General features: G+C 44.0%; 1 protein-coding gene across 2 annotated transcripts in view; it reads right to left on the bottom strand.

Annotated features, from left to right (window-relative positions):
* nova2 (NOVA alternative splicing regulator 2) overlaps positions 1-20,329 on the bottom strand; it is an 80,153-nt gene that overhangs the window by 50,134 nt on the left and 9,690 nt on the right. For both annotated transcript variants that reach the window (XM_035622723.2, XM_035622724.2), the window contains one exon: positions 11,485-11,628. In XM_035622723.2, the coding sequence (XP_035478616.1) occupies positions 11,485-11,628 (144 nt within the window). The remainder of the gene's footprint in view (positions 1-11,484; positions 11,629-20,329) is intronic.

A 20,329-nucleotide genomic window follows, 5' to 3' on the forward strand; every position in this document is an offset into this window, starting at 1 on the left:
CTGGGTTTTTGCAGCACATGGTAATAGTTGTGAAAGAGCTGTAATCACCAGCCACTGATAAAAATGCTAAGAAAATGTGGAGATACACGGGATACTTTTTTTTAGAAATGAATCCAATAGTTAGGAGGAACCAGATATTTTGCCTAAATTCAGTTGAACATAAACAACAACTTCTGATTAAAAATTAATACAACTGGAAGAGTGTGCATAGAAACAAACTCGGCGACATGCTCTGCAGATTTGCTGTCAGCAGCCTTGTCGCCGGAGAAGGGTTCTCCACATTCTGAACAGACCTGCAGGTGCATCCAGTGCATCCATCCTGCAGAATGTATTTGCTGTGACAGCTTCGCACGGGGCCCCAGCTGCACCTGAGCTGTGTCCCGTCAGGCTGGAGGCCTCAGTGGAGCCTGGGAGCAGCAGTAGCTCCCTCACCCCCATGAGACACACCTCGACTGGGCATGACGAGAGACGAGGGGAGCCTGCACGATGACGCTGCAGTTTGAGCGGCTGCAGGGCGCCATGCTGCTGTGAGCGGCAGGTGGAATCGCTTCACCGACCTTCCTCTCCCTCTCTCTCGTACACAAATTGTTTGGTCTTTTAGGAGTTTTGCTTGTTTGATGTGGGGGTTTTTTTCCAGTCTGTTTCAGCTTATGCTTTTCCCACGGCGCTGGAGATTACTCACTTTATGTCGTAGCTGGGGACTGGAGCAGCTGCTAAGTGCGCGAGATGTGAAGATGTTAAAAAAAAAGAGAGTCTGATAGGCCAGTTCTTTTAGCGCAGAGAAAGGAGAGATGAAATCCACAGTTTATCCTGTCATCAAGAAAATAAATGACTTCTCCCGTTTGGCTGTGAGATTCTGATACACACAGGTCTGCACGTGTGTGTATCTAATATTAAAAGATGAGCCTTATAGATGTGAATCTCATTCATCACAACAGCTCTCAGCCTGGAGGACCAGCACTATGATTCATCATTCAGATCTGATACATTTTTAATAAAGGTTTAATAGAGTGATATATATATATATATACATATAATATTTAAAATAAAAAACCTTGCTTGATTATTGGTAGATGCTGCAGTTTGACAATTCTGCACTGAATTTTAGTTTTCACAGTTAATACAATTTAAATTATGAATGTTTTTCTCTTGAATATCTGATATTGAAATATGTTTTTATATCTTGCAATACACTTTTCTTCGGGTTAATTTTTTTCTGTTTTTTTCTGAATTCAAGATATTGCTGCACCGGGAAAAACATGGTAACTACCAAGTGCTCCTATTGTACATGTCAAACATACTTGGAAAAGCATGGAAAACACCTTTGCTTCTTGCAAGATAATTTTTAGGAACTGAACAAAGTTGATCTGAATTGAACTGAGCTGATTGGTACATTGTTACAGGATGTACGGGTGAAGTTAGGTTTTGGTTGACTCGAGGGTCAGTCGCCAGGAAATTACAGTGATATAAGTCAATGAAATGTCCTCTGGAGTCCCGGAGACATGACTGTGTGCGTCTGTGTGAGAGTGTGCACTTTGGATGAGAGGCAGTGAAAGTGTTTGAGAGGGTTTATGATAGTCGTATTTCACTGGCAGACTGCATTATCTCACCACTTCCCAAGGACACCCCCCCCCCCCCCCCCACACACACACACACACGGGCTGTACATCAGCTAGAAAACTCAACATGAACAGTCACTCACAAACACTTTTAGACAGGGAAGTAAAAGAGTAATAGCAAGAGAGAGATAATTGTGCGCACACGCTCGCACATGCAAATGCGCACACACACACACATGCACTTACGGTGCAGCATTGATCTGCAGCCAGGCCGACCATATTCATGCTGTTCTGTCTACAGTTGGCCTCGCTGGGACCCTCAACGCTCCCTTATTAAAAGTCTAAACACGAAGGCCGCAAATGGAGAGAGAGAGAGAGAGAGAGAGGGCACAGAGGTGAAGGAAAGCCAATATTGATCCCCAGCCTCTTCACATCTAATTATCATTTCTGCCATTTTGAATGCTGCAAGGCTACCGTAGACAGAGAGACAGAATTACCGACGGGGGAGAAGATGAAACGTAAGAACAGCAGAGTCACGCGAAACCGAAGAGCGAAATGCGGGCTCCATTAAGGGACGGTGGGTGTGCGGTGACGCCCTGTCGCAGCCCTCCATGTGGCAGATGTGGCACACAGATTGATTAGCCGTGCCTGTCTGCAGGCAGCGGGGTGCTGACTGATGTGGCCCGAGAACCGCAGCGGTGGGGAGTCGGTGGGTGAAGGAGGGGGAGGGGGGGAGGCGGTCGAGACCACTCAAAGCAATGCTTTCAATCCGACAATTGCAATACACCTGTCTCGCCGGACACCGCCATGTTACTGGGTCCCAGGTAAGGGTTGCGGGTGTCCTGTCTGTGAGATCAGAGTCACCGTCCCAAGCTGAACCTCGGACAAAAACAACACAACTCAAACTTCTCTCACGGGCTGATTTTTCTATAAGCAAAGCCGTTTCTTCTTTTTATTAAATAATTTTTTATGTAAAACTTAACTACCGTATTGATACAACGATCTGTCTATGAACTTAACCTCCAGACTTATTCTTGAGAATCATCATCAGAGAAACAAACCTCTGGGCCGTTGACCCCGTGTTACTTGTTTGTCTTTCAACAATCCAATTTTAGTCCGAAACATTGTGCCGTGTTTATTTCTGATAAACGCTGAGCCAGTTTCAGAGGAACAGTGCAGGAAATATCAATATGTAGGCAGCGGTGCTGTGGTGCTGCTGCACTGGATTGGATTGTATTTAAAGGTGTTTCCAATATTCTGACATTTGATATACAGTATGTAACCCGAGGTTAGAGAACCATTAGCAACAGCTGTCAGTAATGCAGTCCAAAGTCACTACACACAGATGTACAGAATATTAACATTGGCCTACTTGTGCATCAAAGGTGGGTGTGCGTCTGACTCTGACTTTGAGTCGGCCGACAGAGCTGTACGTCAGTGCGGTATTAATGCTGCTCGGGTGGAGGGGTCTCATTCTGCATGAGTTCATGCTGGAGAACATCAGTGACCTTGCCGTGGATCAAGGTGCAGCTCCCACCGGAGCCTCTGAACACGGGAACACACTCAGAGAAGCCACTTCAGAGGGAGGCAACGAGCTTCCGCTACTTTTAAATTGACCTTTTCAACTGCACAGCCCCGCTACTCTGTATACTGGCTGTCTATTCAAGGGGAAAGGAACAACTCGTCTGAAGGTTGTCTTTCAATAAATCTAGCAGATGATCTAAAATATATTTTAAAAAATGTGATACTTCAGGTCTTGGTTACCTGCAGCGTCTGATTTGGCCTGTATACAAGTTTTAAGAGCTCTCATGTGTGCACAGGAGGAATCTTCTCTCACCATTTCTTTGCTATATCAAATAGCAGATCATATCACAGAAAAAAATTTAAAAAACAATAAGAAAAAAAACTCATTGCACCTGATAACATCAGCAATGGATGGCTTATATTTTTATGAAATATAACTTGACGGTGGCGTTCTCGTGCTTCAGATTGCTGCTGTCATCCTTTTTAGAACTACAGTATCTCATTGCAAATCAACAGTCCGACCTCCTCTTCACATGCTGCCGCAGAAAAAAATCGAAATAACATTTCTGTCTCGGGTGGAAGCCTGAGGGGAGAGGGGGGAGGGGGGGAGGGGGGGGACCCTCCCTCAATCCCCCCAATGCTGGGGTATGATCGTCTGTCAGGCACTGACTGGCACTGAGGCATTACTCAGCGTGTCCGTCTGCTGACGCGCTAATGTCGCTCGCACTAAACAAACAGACACGTGGTGTTATTTTGTTCACATGCACAAAATATTCCGGTTTATGCCAGATGTTTTGAAAAAGGTTTATGGAATACTAGTCTGACAAAACATGACATTTGAAGATGTGACGGTGAGAGGATAATTCAAATGATTTAATAAGAAAAAAGCAATGAAGAAATAATAATCACTAGTTCTTCAGCTTGTACCTCTGTTTTATAACATTAACAGTAAATGAGTAGCATTACAATAATTAATATATGCTGTACTGCATTTATTATTTCCACCATGTAAACACCACACAATGAATCAGCAATGTGTTGACAATCTCTTATTTCTAACTCAAATTTGGTCAATAATGTAATGACAGGGACAGAGCGATGGGTTTAAATATTGGCTGCGCTCTGATCGGCTGTGACGCCCGAGCTCACACTGCAGACACTTAATCTGGTGTCTATTTACCGTGGTAATTTGACAGATTCAGTCGGAAGCAACGCAGTAATATGATGGAAATTATCTTGTTATAAGTGATAAACAGAAGGCAGTTGTGATGAATGTGTCACTCAATGAAGAGGGGGCAATGGCTAAACAAACAGGAAGCTCATTAATGTCGCATATGCATGTGTGCATGAACATGTGTGATATGTAATATCGCAGTTTTCCGTCGCTCAGTCTGAGAGCTTAGAGCTGCATAAGAGGCTTAGAGTACTGAAATCAGTAATGTTGATAAAGGCTGGGGGCAGTGTGTGTGAGTGTGTGTGTGTGTGTAGACGGGATATTAAATACTGAAAACTGCAATCATGGCGTGGGATTAAAGACTAAGCTCTAAAATGGTGGCGCACGGTGACAGAGGACAGACAGAGGAGACAGAGAGCGTGAGAGACAGACTGTAGAAGAAGAAAAAGAAGATGGCTGACTCCGACTTAAATCCATAACTAAAAAGAGAGTCTGCTTACTGTAACCCTTATAATCGTCCTCCTTTTGTTCAAGCATGTAGACACAGCAAAATTAAAAAGTGACGATTTAGTGTCCAGCTACTTTTGGCCATATAGTATAGAACTGCGCCATGTGACAGACTAATAATCAACTGAGTCTCGAGCTCTGTTATCAGAGCTGCAGCCTTTTCTCCGATGAGAAACGAGTTTCTCTGCAGTTGTGCGAACATGTGGTCCTCGTCCTTCAGGGCCGTCTCATTAACGGTCCGATTCCGTTCAGACTGGGCCCATTGAAGTGGCTGGTACGTGACGGTGAAGTCCCCTCTGCAGGAATGCGTCCCGCTGGGAGCTCACGTTCCTTTGGTTCAGATCACAGTGCAGACGTTTTCTTGCAGTAGCGTCGGCTTTTTATTCTATTCAACGTTGAGGTCAAAGGCGGAGACGTGAAGTTCGTAAGGAGCACACGATTTCACCGCCGACTTATCGTCGCACGAGGTCAGAGATAGAAAAGAAAAGAAATTCAGCTCTAGTTCATTTGAGCGCTGCAAGAACTGAACTGTGAATGTTTGAGGCTCAGCGTTGTGGGTTTTTATTGACTGTCATGGAAAAATAAACACTTTCACATGACCGCAGTGCAAATTATATTTTAAAAATTCAATTTTCACATGTATTTAAAAAAAAGCTCATTTCCCTGTATTGTATAGTGATCAAACTAGATCCTTTTCCCATTTTTTTTTAGCCATGAGTACACTGAACGTGGTTATTGTAGTATTAGAAACTGAATAGGGATACAGCAATTGCTGGTCCAGATTATTTTCTTTTTTTTCAGGGGTCCTGTTGAAGTTGAACGATGGCACCTGATGTTTCCCCCAGACAAACTAAGGCTACTTTACAAAAACAGTACTGCTATAACAAAATCCCAGTTCCGCCAAGGAAATGATGCAGAATGTGACTTTCACTTATCTGCTCTCCAACGTCAGTGACAGTTTATGAAAAGTCCAGTCAACACACATTATTATTTCAGCGTCTGTCTGGTGGGACACTGGGTGAGACACTCAGCCCCGAGGCCGTGGAACTCAACTGCGGCCATAAAACTGCAACAGGACAGATGAGGGGAAACTTTGACAGCATCAATACTAATTCATTTCCAGCTTTTAGTTTGTCTTCATGGCTTTGCCCCCGTGTCCGACCGGAGGTCAATATCTCGGCGGAGAGGAGAAGAAGGGGAGGGAGGCAGGTCGATTCTAATTATGAAACAAGTGTCGTGGATGAATATTTTATGTGGAATGGCAGCGGCTGCGCATGTCCTCGGCGCAAACTGATGGACCAATAGCCACAGGTTTTCCTCTTCGTGGCTGCTCCTCAAATCAGAATTGATTTATTTCGGAAATATTAGAAGCAGAAGAGAAATTTTAAGATTTTTTTCATGCTTTTTAAGTGACGAATAATCCTTGCCTGTAAATCTAGTTATTTTAACAAAGTCATATGAAAACGCTCTTCATGACCCATTAAATACTAAAGGAGGGAAAATGAAAGATTGTCAACGTTTAAGCCTCTGGTTTCAGATAAAAGTGAATAATCACATTGTAATAACTACATCACAGAAAGAATGAAACCACAGATTTAGTATTTTGGTTTGTTTTGTTTTTTAGCCGGTGTCATCATGTAATTCAAAATTTCAGAAATTTAAGCACCAATTTTTTTATTAACTATAACTTTAGAGACGATAAACACAGAGGGTGTGTGCAGCTTTGTCTGTGCTGGGCTACATGACATTTTCTTCTTTTTTAAAAAATAACCTAACTTCGGCTTATTGCAGCTCTGCGGATGTTGCATCGTCATAAAATATGTCCCTTTGTATGCAGACAGAGGAAGAGAGAGAGAAGGGGGGGGCAAGAAACATACTTTACTTGGCTAAATTGCTAAATTGTATATTCATGATTTGGTTAAAATGTTTTTGAACCATGATGCCAACAAGGCACGTTAGAATTTGAATTTGAGAGCGAGCGAGCGAGCGAGCGAGCGAGAGAGAGAGAGAGAGAGAGAGAGCGAGAGAAATACTATAGAAAGAGAGCGAGACAGAGAGGAGCTATATTTGGAGGTGGTACTGCCTTGTACTGTATGGGTATGTAATAAATCTGTTGTGCCCTAATGGTGGCTGGTGGGTTGCATAGTGCCGTTTATGTGTGTGTGTGTGTGTGTGTGTGTGTGTGTGTGTGTGTGTGAGCAAGGATGAATAGTGGCCTGTCTCGTCCGCCAGTACTGCTGCTCCTTGCTAATTGGTCGTCGGTCTATAAGTGCTGCTGCTGCACTATTCTCCAGATAGATGGGATGGAGGGTGAGACAGAGGGGGGGGGGGGGTAATACAAGGGAAAGAAGGAGGGAGAAATGATTGATGGATGAGACGGAGCGGGAGACGGAGCTGGATCGAAAAAAGATGCATGAATAAATACAGAGGAGGGGTCTGGGAAGGAGGGAGAGGAGGAGACAGGAACGGAGGGATGGAGGGACAACAGTGTGAGAAGAGTGGAGGAATGTGGGAAGCACAGAGGACAGCCAAGACAAGGTCATCTGTTGGTGGAAAACAGTCCTGATTCTCTCCAGTTTGTAGCATCTGTTCAGTCTGTACACGTGCATGATCAAAACGTGCATCTTAATGTGTTGGAAGGAAAAGCTTGTTTTGACCACACAGTTGTTTTCATCCGGTTATGCAGATATCTATTGTCTCCGCTGCTCACTGAATGTTCTATTTTTAGCCTCACATTGTGTTTTTCATTTTGCTTCTCCATGCTGCATCCACTCTTGTCACACTGACTTGCTGGAACAACTCCATTTGGGGAATTGCTGAACTGATTTGAAAAGTAATACATATGTATATAACTGTGATAACCTGATTATGGGGGATCTTGTTTTTTATCTTGACTTCGTCTTTCGACATTCGTAATCTGCAGGTTATCAAATGCTGCCCAACATCGCTGGAGTTTGGCGATAAAGAATCTGTGTGTAAGAGCCAGATGTGCTTTGTTTTTGTTTCAAACGATGAACTCATCCTACACATTAACTCACATGTTTCGCACATGAGTAGAAATATTTCATCTTGGTTTGATGATGCTTGTGCTCCATGGGACTTTGGCAAAATTCACAACCTCAATTCAAACTGTTTGTTTGCTTTTTTCTCCAGACAGGTAGACCCCTACACCACCCTGCCTCCACCAAACCCATAACCTGCATGGGAGATGCTGCACTTACGATTTCAGTAATTCATTTTTTCCTACTCCTCGGACAATGGCGTTGAATTCCCCAAAACTGCCAGGTTTTCCTTGACAGCTGGGAGCTGAGAGTGTGTGAATGTGTGATTGTTGGGGAGCAGAGTGGGAAGGACGGAGCAGGAAAGGAGAGAGACAAATGTCTTCCGAGGAGTGAAAGGAGAGGAATGAAGAGGAGAGGAATGAGACTGAGACTGAGATGAGGCCAAGACACAGCAGTAACTCTCTGCTCATTAGACTGGCCCTGTTATTCCCAAAACACACACACACGCACACACACACACGCACACACGCACACACGCACACACACACACACACACACACACACACACACACACACACACACACACACACACACACACACACACACACACACACACACACACACACGGACCCTTGCAGCAGGTGGGCCTTTTGATTTGTCACCCAGGAAGAACCGTGTCTCATTTGCATACAGATGCCTCCTTCAGCGAAGAGGAAGGGTGCGCGCACACACACACACACACACACACACACACACACACACACACACACACACACACACACACACACACACACACACACACACACACACACACACACACACACACACACACACACACACACACACACACACACACACACACACACACAGCTCCTTCAGTCCTCCCCTCCAGACTGGGGCCCATACAATCCTCTCTCTCTCTCTCTTTCTTTCTTCCTCCATAATCTCTCACTCCACTTTACTTTCACTCGCCTCCCTTCCTCGCCTCATTCACTTCAGTTCTTCATCTTTGCAACAATCTCTGCGAGCAAACACTGCGGGAGATAAAAACCATGTCTATGTGTTTGTTTGTGTGTGTGTGTGTGTGTATGGGAACACTATTGTGGATAAACTCGCCCGTCCGAATGTGCAATTGTGCAAAACTGTCTTTGGATTTATGTGCAAATTTTTTTTATTGTTTGTTTGTGTTTTTGTCAGTGGATTTACCGTGTTTGAGTACCTTTGCATGTTTGAGTACAGGCATTTGAGTGTGCATCTGTGTGTGTGTGCGTGCTTGGAGGCTTTTGCACCTTGCATCTGTTGTAGCTGGCAGAGATTTCAGAGGTCTTGTGTGCCCGTGTCAAACAACAGTGGCTTGTTTGAAGACCCCCAACACTGAACTGATGCACACATTCACAAACACACAAGCACAGACACACACACACACAAACCAGGACAACAAGAATGAGGGCGGAATTTCAACCCAAATAAATACCCGGAGTTAGTGGAGTACAAAGCAGGGGGAGAAAAGTGTAAATGCAGAACAGAGGACAGGATGACGTGATTTGAAGCTTTACAGGAAAAGTATTCTCAGTGTTGCCAACTGTTATTTCCAAAATGCATCATACTTAAAATTCACGTTTCTGTCTCAGCCTAACTCAAAGCACATTTCATGATTTGCATGATTTTCCTTTTTGGTTTTTTTTGGTTGCTAGAGCAGAAGAACAAACATTGCATGCACCGGCTCATTTTACGAATACAAAAAAGGTGAAATGTTAGCTTCTATAACATATGTGTCTATGTATTGACCGTTGCTTCTATTAATTATTTTCAGTTTTTACATTTTGAGTTTTTCTGAGATTCAAGAGGGTACTGGCCAAGATTGCCGTTCTTACAAACACCAACACATTTTGGGTGATTTTACCGAATTCATGTTTTGTTGTTGTTGTTCTTTGAGCCAGAAACCTGTCAATTCTTGTCAAGGACTTTAAAAACACTTTATTCGTCTCCTTCCACATTAAAATGTTTATTTTGCGCAGCAGCAGCTTCGTGTCCCTTTACAGGCAATGCAGATTTCCCAACATAAATTCCAGGCTGAGGCTCTGAAACATATTTAAGAGCGGCACACTGTGTCCGACAAGTCTCTAGCAGAGCTGGAGAAAGTTCATGCTGTGATTGGCTCAGGGGCAGTGATTGCATCAGAGGCTCCACAGGCGCTACAACAACACTGGGACGTTGCTGGGAGGTAAACTGGAGGTGGGATTGTTCAGAATGAATGCTGAAGCTTTGTTTCGGTGTCAGCAGGTTACTGTCATTTTACCTCCAAGGGTTAGTTTACTGCTCTAACAGATATCATTTGACGGAGAAGAGAATGTGCATCATAGCAATAGATTTGAGTCACATACGTTTATACATCTGCCACCAGCCATTGAGTACACAGATGAACAAGATGCAAAGGAAGGCACTTAAATCTTGACCTGACACCGTGTTTTCCACGTGGTTTGAGGTTATTCCAAGTGGAAGCGGAGAACCACAGACAGGCGCTGGTGGTTTTTTCGAATGATATTCTTCTTAGTTGTGGAAATGCCGATTGTCTGCATGATTTGTGTTAAGAAAAGGCTTGCGAACACGCAAAAGCGTCAATTGAATTGTGTTGTCCAACAGCATCCACTCCTGGCAACCAAAGCGTGAATAACGATTTTATGGCTGCAGTGTTAAGGCAACACTAAGCACGTGGCTGAGGTTAGAGATAGATTGTGGTCTTGGTTGAATAGTGAAAAAGTCATCTTTTCAGGGTTTTACACAAACCGCCATCGTTCCTTAATCCCATCAAGAGCTGACGAGGCCTAACAAGATGTGGAGCACAGGATGCTGACCCCGGTCTGCAGAGTCAAAGTCCCACATCCTCACTACACTTTTTAGGGGTTTCACATTGTAACCCCGCATCAGCACGGGGCGAGCGTGTGTGTGTGTGTGTGTGTGTGTGGGTGTGTGAGCGTGCTCAATGTGGATTTGTTTTTTATCGTTATGACAAATTGATGGATGAAGACTGAGATAATGAAATACTTCCTTAATGGGTCTAAACACTTTACACTGATCCATCTGTTCATCCTAACACTCTCTCTCCATCCTCCATTTCCTTTATGAGGATGAATGGTTATCGGCAGCTGTTCTATATACCTCTCCATCCCTTCATCCATCCATCCATCCATCCATCAATCCACCCATCATTTTATTTGGCTTTTCATTGACTGTTTTCACTATTTGTATCCATCCACCCACAATCCCGCTCATCTGTACATCCATCCATCTATTACAGTTCACGTCTATTTCTACTGAACCGCCGACAAAGCAAAACTTCATCATGCTCCAACACTTAATTTCTGTTTTAAAAGTGTTTGCGGTTGATCCTGTGCTTCTGTTATTTCTATAAATAATTGGTCAAATGTAAAGAAGGCATTTAGTTATTTGGGAAAAATACATTAGATGTATTTTACATAATTTACAGTGCAATGTATAAAGTGAAAATAATGCCTTATAATTATCTTCTTTCCTTTTTTAAAATCGTATTTGTATTGTGTTGTGCACTTGTACTGAGACGTATTTGTGCTTCGGTTTGAAGTTAAATCATGTAAATAACATTTGGAATATACCGAAATAAAACGAAAGCAGTGGATTAAAAGTGTACATTTATCCATCATGCATCCATCCATTAGCAGCAGTGATGGTGAAAGCTTACCGGGGTAGAAGTCTTTGGATTTGGACAGTTTGATGGTGGCTCCAGTCTCTTTCTGCAGCTGGACGATGGTCTGGCCTCCCTTCCCGATGATCGAACCCGCCGCATAGCTGGGAATCAAAACCTTCAGGAAGTACTCGCCTTCCTCTGCAGCAGGAAAACAGGAAACAGGAAGTCAGAGAGAGAGCTACTGAACCTTTAGGTTTTTTGAACTTCAAATGATGCTGAAGGGGAAAAAAACAATATTAAACACAGCTACATCATGCATTCTCAGTCCTTTGCCCTCATGCCTGCCTTTTGTTTATTCATATTTCTTTTATTTATGACAATTTGCAGCAATTAATTGTTGGACTTCTGTTGGAGTTCGCCAAATGACAGATAGAGGTTTCATCTGGTTTGAACAAGTGTCAATTGTGAAGTGGAAGCAAAGCGTTTGTCGCTAATCACAGTCTGACGGAACAGATACGAGCGGGTGCTGCATCGGCGCACCAAAGCAGAATAATTCATCTCCCCACCCCCTCTCAACCGACCGTCGGAGGCATCCCGAAGCTGCATAAATCCACCCCATCACATCAAATAGTGACTGATATCCATGACAACTAATTATTCCCATAATCTGATGAGTTCACGTTGGCGTTATCGCTGCCTTTTTCTCTGCGCGTCCATTTACGCCAGCCTCTAAACACTCTCTCCAGATTGGTCTGATCTAATTTCAGCGTCGAGCCCGAGATATCTGGTCCTCGTCATCGCCTTGGCACGACACGGGGGAGCTGAGGAACATGCTGCTCTTCGGTTGTGTTATCAAAGCCAATCAGATTCAACCGCCGCTTGTGGATGCGGGGCACCTCGCAAATGCATAACACAACATGACCGCCATGACACACACACACACACACACACACACACACACACACACACACACACACACACACACACACACACACACACACACACACACACACACACACACACACACACACACACACACACACACACACACACACACACACACACACACAAGCGCACCCTCATTAACAGGTGCAGATAAGCTCACATAAACAAGCACAAAGCTGATAAGAATAGATTCATAGAGTCATTTTCCAGCCCACTAACATTGAGCTACACCACCTGCATTGAAGAAGATGGCGTAAAACTCAGGATATGGGAGGAAGATATCGTCTGTTTCATGTGGTCTTGGTCTGAGCCGGGGGCTAACTGCCCTGATGGGATGAAGCTGCCTTCCGATTTTTGTATAAAGTGCATTTGTCTCATCAGCCTTGAAGTAGCGCTGCGTTAAAAAAGGGCGAGCAACTCCTCCTATAAAGAGTGCTTCCTTTTTTTTTTACCCCCTTTTAACCAAATCAAATTTGTAGAGCCAGAGTTTCCATCTGCGTTGTGTTCACCTCCGTCGGTTCTTGGCTCTTTTAACTGGACGACAAAGGAATCTGCGATCAGCTTGTACAAAATACATCTGCCATTGTAAAACCCAAATCTCCTACTTCGGTGTGTTTGCACTTACTCCCTGTATGTTCACGAATTTATCTTAAAAATGATTTCTCTTTCCTGAGCTGTTGAAGAAATGACGCTGTGCTACAGAGCTACACAATCAAACACGAGCATCTTCTCTGCAGTTTCCTGAGGTGAAACTCTAAAACCAATCCTCCAGTGTCTCTTGTCGTCAGAGAAATGATGTGTATTTGCATTTGCAACCTCAGTTGTCGACTGAATTAATAAGGCTAAGCATTTTCGAGTTAATGTTATTTTTTTGTAATTTGCCACATCTGCTTAAGAGTGCATGGGGAGCAGACAGCTTCCACAATTCCGCTTCTGATTGTGTGAAAAATAATGAACTGAAGCTAATGTCATGTTTCAGTACCTCGAGCAACAAAACTAAAAATTCCAAAAATACCAAATTCCATTTACCTCCTTCAGTGGAGTAACTCTGCAGTGAGAATCTTCAATCCTCAACAAATTAAATCAAAAATCAAGAGACCACAGTGGGTTTGAGCAAGAAAATGTCTGTTCTGCGTTTTTCTTCCGCCTAAAGATTTAAATCATGAACGGAACCTAATTTGTTTAATTATGTTTTCACTATGGAACTATATCGGGGCAAACGCCACCTTAACTCTGTCAGTTAGAATGTAAAATCCCAGTATCATCAAACATAGATTTCATATCCAGATGAACTTTGCTTTGAGTAACAATCTTAAGTCTTTACACGAGCACTCATATTAAAAATGTAGACTTTAATTTTTTTCTGCAGAATTCTATATAGAAACAACATTTTCTGTGAAGTAACAAATGCTCTGTGTCTCTCCGCTTCGCTCCCTTGCAGCATTTTTCATATTTGATAATCCAGGACATGTAACCTCAGGAGGCAGATTAAAATAAGATTATTATTACAAGGGCACAGTTTCTCACAAAGGGGAGGCACCTTGGAACACTGCTGCTCGGTGTCCGCTACCCAGGCGAACAAGAGACTGCAGAAAAGCACATGAATACAAAATAATAGAATATCCTGCTTCCGCTGTGATGTGGACAGACCAGGTACAGCCAGATGGAAGATTCGCAGCCCTTTATAGTTGCAATGAGTCTTATTAAATGACTTTTAATAGCTACAGCTCTACAAATTAAAATCCCTTCAACACTTACAGTGCTAGAAAAATAAGGGGGTGTTTGTGAAACCTCACTATAAATACATCGAAATAGTGAGGGGCCCTGTGCACCCACGCTGGTGTTTTCGGTTATTCTGGCTGAACAGGCCTCTGCTCAGATGGTACATTCACTAGACAGAGGGATGCTGGGAGATTTAAAAGTCTGCGAATCATAAAACAGGGGGAGATGGAAGGCGTTCGTACACACCTACAGTACAGAGTCCTGAGAAGACTTTTGACACGAGTGGAGTGACAGGGGTTGGAACACGGCCGTAAAGAGCCCCCAAAGCTCTTTTAAAACTCTCCGTAATTCCTGTGTTTGACTGAGGTCGACCTCAGAGGCCGCACATAGCCTTCAGTAGTGGTGTAAAACTTCCATCTGAACTAAAGCCCCTGGGCACCAGTGTTGCACCCAGATGTTTTACTTCTTTTGGCCGATCATAGACATCCTGTCGAGGCGGTGTCGGTGCCGAGACCAGACTCCACATCCATTTCATGTGACGTGGATGGGATGGTAGAGATAGATTCCCGTATCTATGACGTTCACATCTCAGACGGTTGATTACAGAGCTGGATGTGTAGAAAATACTGAGCTGACAAAATAGCACTATAGACTAATGTATATTTATTAAAATGCTAATTACATCGAACATCAAACTGGTGGCTGGTGTGCTGTGTCTGAGCGTGTCTGTTTTCTGGCAATTCCATATTATTAAAATGCCACAGCTCTGGAATATCAGAGCTCTCCGAAAAAAAACTCCAGGTTTCCCAGTTATAATCAGGACATGCAGGTTGAATATAAACATCATTTACTAGTCAGAAACTGGTGATTACAGTAGATGAGCGGGGCAGATGAAGGAGTACCTACAGTCCAGAGTGCAGTCGAGAAGCTGTGGAGCATGTTGAGCATGCACATGTCCACTAATGTGTCTCTTTTTCTGATTAAAAATCATGCATGAGAGGGGGGAAATTATTGCCATTTAATTTGTAATAAACTTTAAACCCTGGGTGGGCTCTGCTCTCATCTCTGGAGTGTTCAGCCAAAGCACGAGCGTGAGCACCCAGTCAGGAAACCTGACACTCCCCTGCCCTTCCTCAGCTCTGCGAGCGCTGAAATACAAACTGCAGGGAGCTCCCGCGTGGATGTAGAGGAGAGAAAAAAGAAGAAGAAAAAAACCTCTCACCTATTTACTCACTTTTTAATTTGTCAAATGAGCCTCCCTGTTAAAAGCTTGTGTAAATGTGAATTCCCCGGTGTGCGTTGAGAGGCGATTCGTTTTAAATGAATGGTTTCTTCCCTTTGGAAAAAACTGGACCTCCAAGTTTATGTTCCCAAAATGAAAATTCCTACGCGGTGATGATTTTCTGCCCAACCCTCATTCCTTTCTTCTTCATCATCTCCTTCTTTGTCCTCTCTATCTGTTCATCCTTCTATCATCTAGTCTCCTCTCCACACGGACTCAAGTTGTAGGAGCTGGAGAGGTGGAGCCCAGAACAAGATCTCATGCAAAGATTTAATGTCGGCTCCAAACGCCAAAGCCTGGCTCCACTTCTTTCAAATCATTCGTGGCCATTGAGGATGCTGGACGATGAGCGGACTGGGCCACCTGGCCTACGGAGCTGTAGACTGACACTATTTGGTAAGGAAACGCGAATCTAACTCGAGGAAGACAACTCATCTTCCTCATATAAGTTTCCTCCCCACCCTCTTGACTTTTCTACACTACGGTAGCTGGGGGGAAAGTTAGATTTCGGTCGTGAGCCCTAGGACGTTGGCTGAACACGCTTGCCTCCCTCCTTTAACTCAGCATTTGGTTTGATGCTTTTCCCGCAAACCTTGTGTTTTGAATTTGACATATTTTGGGATACGGCCCTGCAGGCACTTTGCTTCAGTCGCACTGTAGCACGGCACCAACTCCTTACAGTTTTTCTGACGAGAAAATCTTAACTCCGTTGCACGACAGGTTTTCTCAAGCATGCTGAGACGCTTCCTCATGTCCATTTTTATTTTTATATTTCCATTCTAGGGAGACCGCAGGCTGTCTAGCTACTTCCCTAATTGTTATCAGTTAGGAATAGAAACAACAATGATGTAATGTTCACATTACAGGTTGACCTTTCGCTGCCTCTGACAGTAACAAAGCTCACTGCAGCATCTTGTTTGGGAGCTTGAAAAAGCTGGCCTAAAACTGTCTGCCCTCTCCGCGTTAGCTCTCTTTCCCCTCGTCTTTCTTTCCTCTCCACTCCTTCCCTCCTCATTTCCTTTCCTTCCCGACCCTAGTCTCCTCCTCGCCTCTCCCTTCGTCTCTGTGCTGCAGTGACCCACTTTACGTACGAAGCCTTGAACTGACCTGCTTTAGATAGAGGCTAGCTAATTATAACCAGCCCGTATTAATAAGGCAGGGGAATTGGTAAATACGACACATACACACACACACACACACACACACACAGACAGACATATGCACACACATACAAAAGCGTGTCTGCAGCACAAAACAGACACGCACTCGCAAAACACCTCCTCCACAAACAGATTATTTCTGACGTCTCATTGGCCTACACACCTTGGCGACATGACTCATCATGCACATAAGAGGATGTAATGAGTTGAGTCATGTCCATCACTTGTATCTGTTGCATGGTTACACTTGTACTTGTTGCCGTGGTACGCATCAAAAAGACTGTATTACAGTTTCACACCAGTCCGTACAGCTTCCACCCCTGATAGAATCTAATTCTGTGGGAAACGCGCTGTCTGAGAATTGAAGCTTGGATTGCACTTAAAAACAAATCACTGCTTATACATCGAAAACAGTTTTACATATACGAGGAAGCTGTCGAAACGTCAACTCAATGCAGATGTTTATGCACAACAAGCAAGTGAGATTCCGCGGCCGGCGAGTCAACAACCCGTCTGTGTCAACGGCACCGCAGCGCCCCAGTGCCGAGTTTGACCATAACAGAGTTATGTAATGCAGATTGAATTACACTTTGGAAATAAAGCTTTTAACGAGTAAGAAAACTGCCATGACTCAATTTTCATAAATATGCACTAACTTCCAGATATAAAAATGGGCCTCGTCCTCCCACACTGCACCATCCTGAAGGACACTGTTTACAGAGGAGGGTTATCAACATTCCTCAGGTTTCCTCGACTATCTGCTCTTAAGCTTCTTTTGACATACAAGTCCACGAAGTGGAAAAGTAAAAGCTCCTGATGTACGACACTAAAGATCCTTTTGAATATCTGAGACACATTCGAGGCAACTCTCCTGAACTCTGCCTGGCACGCGATGATGTACACTTTGGTACAAACGGGTTTGCTGAAAATGCTCCATGTGATCTTTCACACCCAATGGGAGTTTTGACAATCCAAACAGAATTACCGTAATGGAAAAAGCTAACAGCAAAAACATAAAAGGATACTAATCAATTATTTTCTAAATATAGCATAACGACAATCTAAATATTGAGGAGTCTACAGTATATGGTCATGCTCATACACTGTGAACTATAACACTTAATACGAGGGCTTATAAAACAGGATTAAATTCGAATGGATGTTTGCGTAACATAAACTGCTCTTTTATAACATTAATGTAGAATTATGGAGTTAAGCTGCACCCCAAATTCAACTCCATATACCTCCATCTTGAAAACACAAAGGTAAATCATATATTTGTTAAACTATCCTGCCGCTCATTCCACCCTGAACTGCAGAGAGAAGAATTCGGGTTTTTTTATTTTTTACTGTGGTTTTTTTGCAAAAGCCACGTCGCACTTTTCTGCCTTTCACAGTTGCAAACTCTAATTGTGTGTAATTATACACCGTGATCCTTTCAGCTCGTCGTCCCACCTCCGAGGGCCGCAGGTGATACCCCTGCATGCCGATCCATCCAAGCATAATAAGCAGCCGGAGGCTCTGCTCCCCTCGTCTGACCCGTCAGTGTCAGCGCTCACCTCACAATCCGACAGAGGTCACGCAGCAGTCGCCCACGCATTATATCCCTCTCTCCCAGCTTTGCAGATTAAAAAAGTGATGGTTAAAAAACTTCTGCGCGAGTGGGCGTTTGAGCAAAAATGTCTCGGGGTGACTTGAAATAATTCGTCATTTGAAGGAGAAGAAGACGAGCAGAAAAGTTCTGGTGATGCTTTCCGGGGGGGGGGGGGGGGGGGGGGGGGGGGGGGGAATGTGAAAATAACGGCGCCGACACACTGCTGGTGAGTGGACGCGTGTTGAGAGAACCTCATGTCTCAGCCCTGATGGGAGACTCATTGTTCTCTGCTACTATTTTCTGCACTTGTTGATATGAAGCATCATCACAGATCCAGCGTCTCATCTCCCCCAGTGTGCAAGCGCCTCTTTCATGCTGACAACATAATGAGCATGTAAACTTTCCGTCCAAATAAGAACAAGAAAAACACCATCATTATAGATTCGGCGAGCGTTGCTGATTAGTCCTTACCGTATGGAGGGAGGAGTTTCTGGGGCTCCTTAAAGAACGCTTTAGGATTACAGCAATTACTGTAATGTCATGAAGAGAGCTGCAGGAAACTGCGCGATCTACGAATGAGTTCCAACATAGCTGTGCGTGAAGTTAAGGGCCTGGTTTTATGTGTCCAATAGTCGGCCCAAAACTTTAGTTTCACCGGAGGAGTAACCAGATAGCTGCGTCGGACAATTTTAGTCTCTTTCTGAAGAAGACAATCAAGCTGTAGCAGCCTGCCGCACCAGTTCTGCTTTTGGTCATGAGCAGGACATTTTACTGTAAATAATGTTTATATTTGGCACCAATGCCTTGCATCAAGTTGATACTTGTAAACCGTCCCACTGAATATGCAGACGTAATTCCAGGTTCATACAATCAACGAGGCAGAGCTCAAGTCCAACTTTCAGACCCCCATTCGGCTGCTCAGCGAACCTCCAAAATGGCTGCCAGAGGTAACATTATGTCATAAAAGACCATAAGTTGATTCATAACCAACATGTAGGCCTCCATGTGCTCCATTTCCTCCGCTGCATTGATGTTATTCACATGCATCCATCCCAGGTGAACAGGGGCAAATGAGTCCCCTCACTCAACGCTGCGATATGCTAAATGTTTATTGTATTCCAGTTTATTTTGGTGTGGTTTTTTTCTGGACAAAGTCTTCAGCTCACTACTTCCACTGTCTTGGTTTTCCCAGCAGCTGATGTGAACTGGCAAGCTTCCAGTTGTCTTATCAAACCTGAACACAACACAGCACTCCCACTGCACACACCACAAACACATGGAGACAGTTAGAAAAATAAAGACAATTCTGGGCTAGAAAATAAAAGGGGATTACAAGTTCAAACCCCCGGCTATCACAGTACAGAGCAGAGTAATGGAGTGAGTGTGTGTGTGTGTGTGTGTGTGTGTGTGTGTGTGTGTGTGTGTGTCTACAGCTGGGTAAGTACAGGGCTTTGTTTTCACTCCTCTGAGCAACACACTCGCTGACAAATCCCTGCAGTTCCAACAAATACAGGAAGTATACGCATTTCCTCTTAGATGGCGTCTTTTTTTTTGGGAAGGGTGTGTATGTACGTGTTTGTGTGTGTGTGTGTGTGTGTGTGTGTGTGTGTGTGTGTGTGTGTGTGTGTGTGTGTGTGTGTGTGTGTGTGTGTGTGTTGTAGTAAAAATGTGGCCAACCCACCACTCCCAGAAAGTCTGTTTCCAGGGGCTGGAAGAGCGAGGTCAGGGAGTGTGTGTGTGTGTGTGTGTGTGTGTGTGTATGTTCATAAGTTTATCAAACTGTGTATGTTCATCAATAAGTCTCTGGGGTTCAAAGGGATGGGGGGTGTTGTTGGTGACCCAGAGGTCGTCCACAATAAATAATAAATCGTCCTCCACAACATGACTGGATGAGTAAACAGTCCAATCTGTTGCTAAGGCCCCTGTGGACCCGCCAGGCCCAGAATAGGCTCTCCAGGCTGGGGGATTGGAGGCTCAAATCCCGAGATCTGGTGTCTGGGGTTGGTGGGGGCTGAAGATCACAAATCCCTTGTCATGCTCTGTTACTTTTGCCTCACACGCATAACTCTGACGAACACACACCGAGAGTTACGGCTTCGCTGCGGCTTTAAGAGTTTGAGTTTATCATAATATCAATGCATTCTAGACCAATTCTTTACTGTTCAGCAGTTGCTTCGAGCAATTCTTTCCTCTCTA

This window comes from Scophthalmus maximus, chromosome 11 (assembly GCF_022379125.1).
Source record: "Scophthalmus maximus strain ysfricsl-2021 chromosome 11, ASM2237912v1, whole genome shotgun sequence".
Classification (NCBI taxonomy): Eukaryota; Metazoa; Chordata; class Actinopteri; order Pleuronectiformes; family Scophthalmidae; genus Scophthalmus; species Scophthalmus maximus.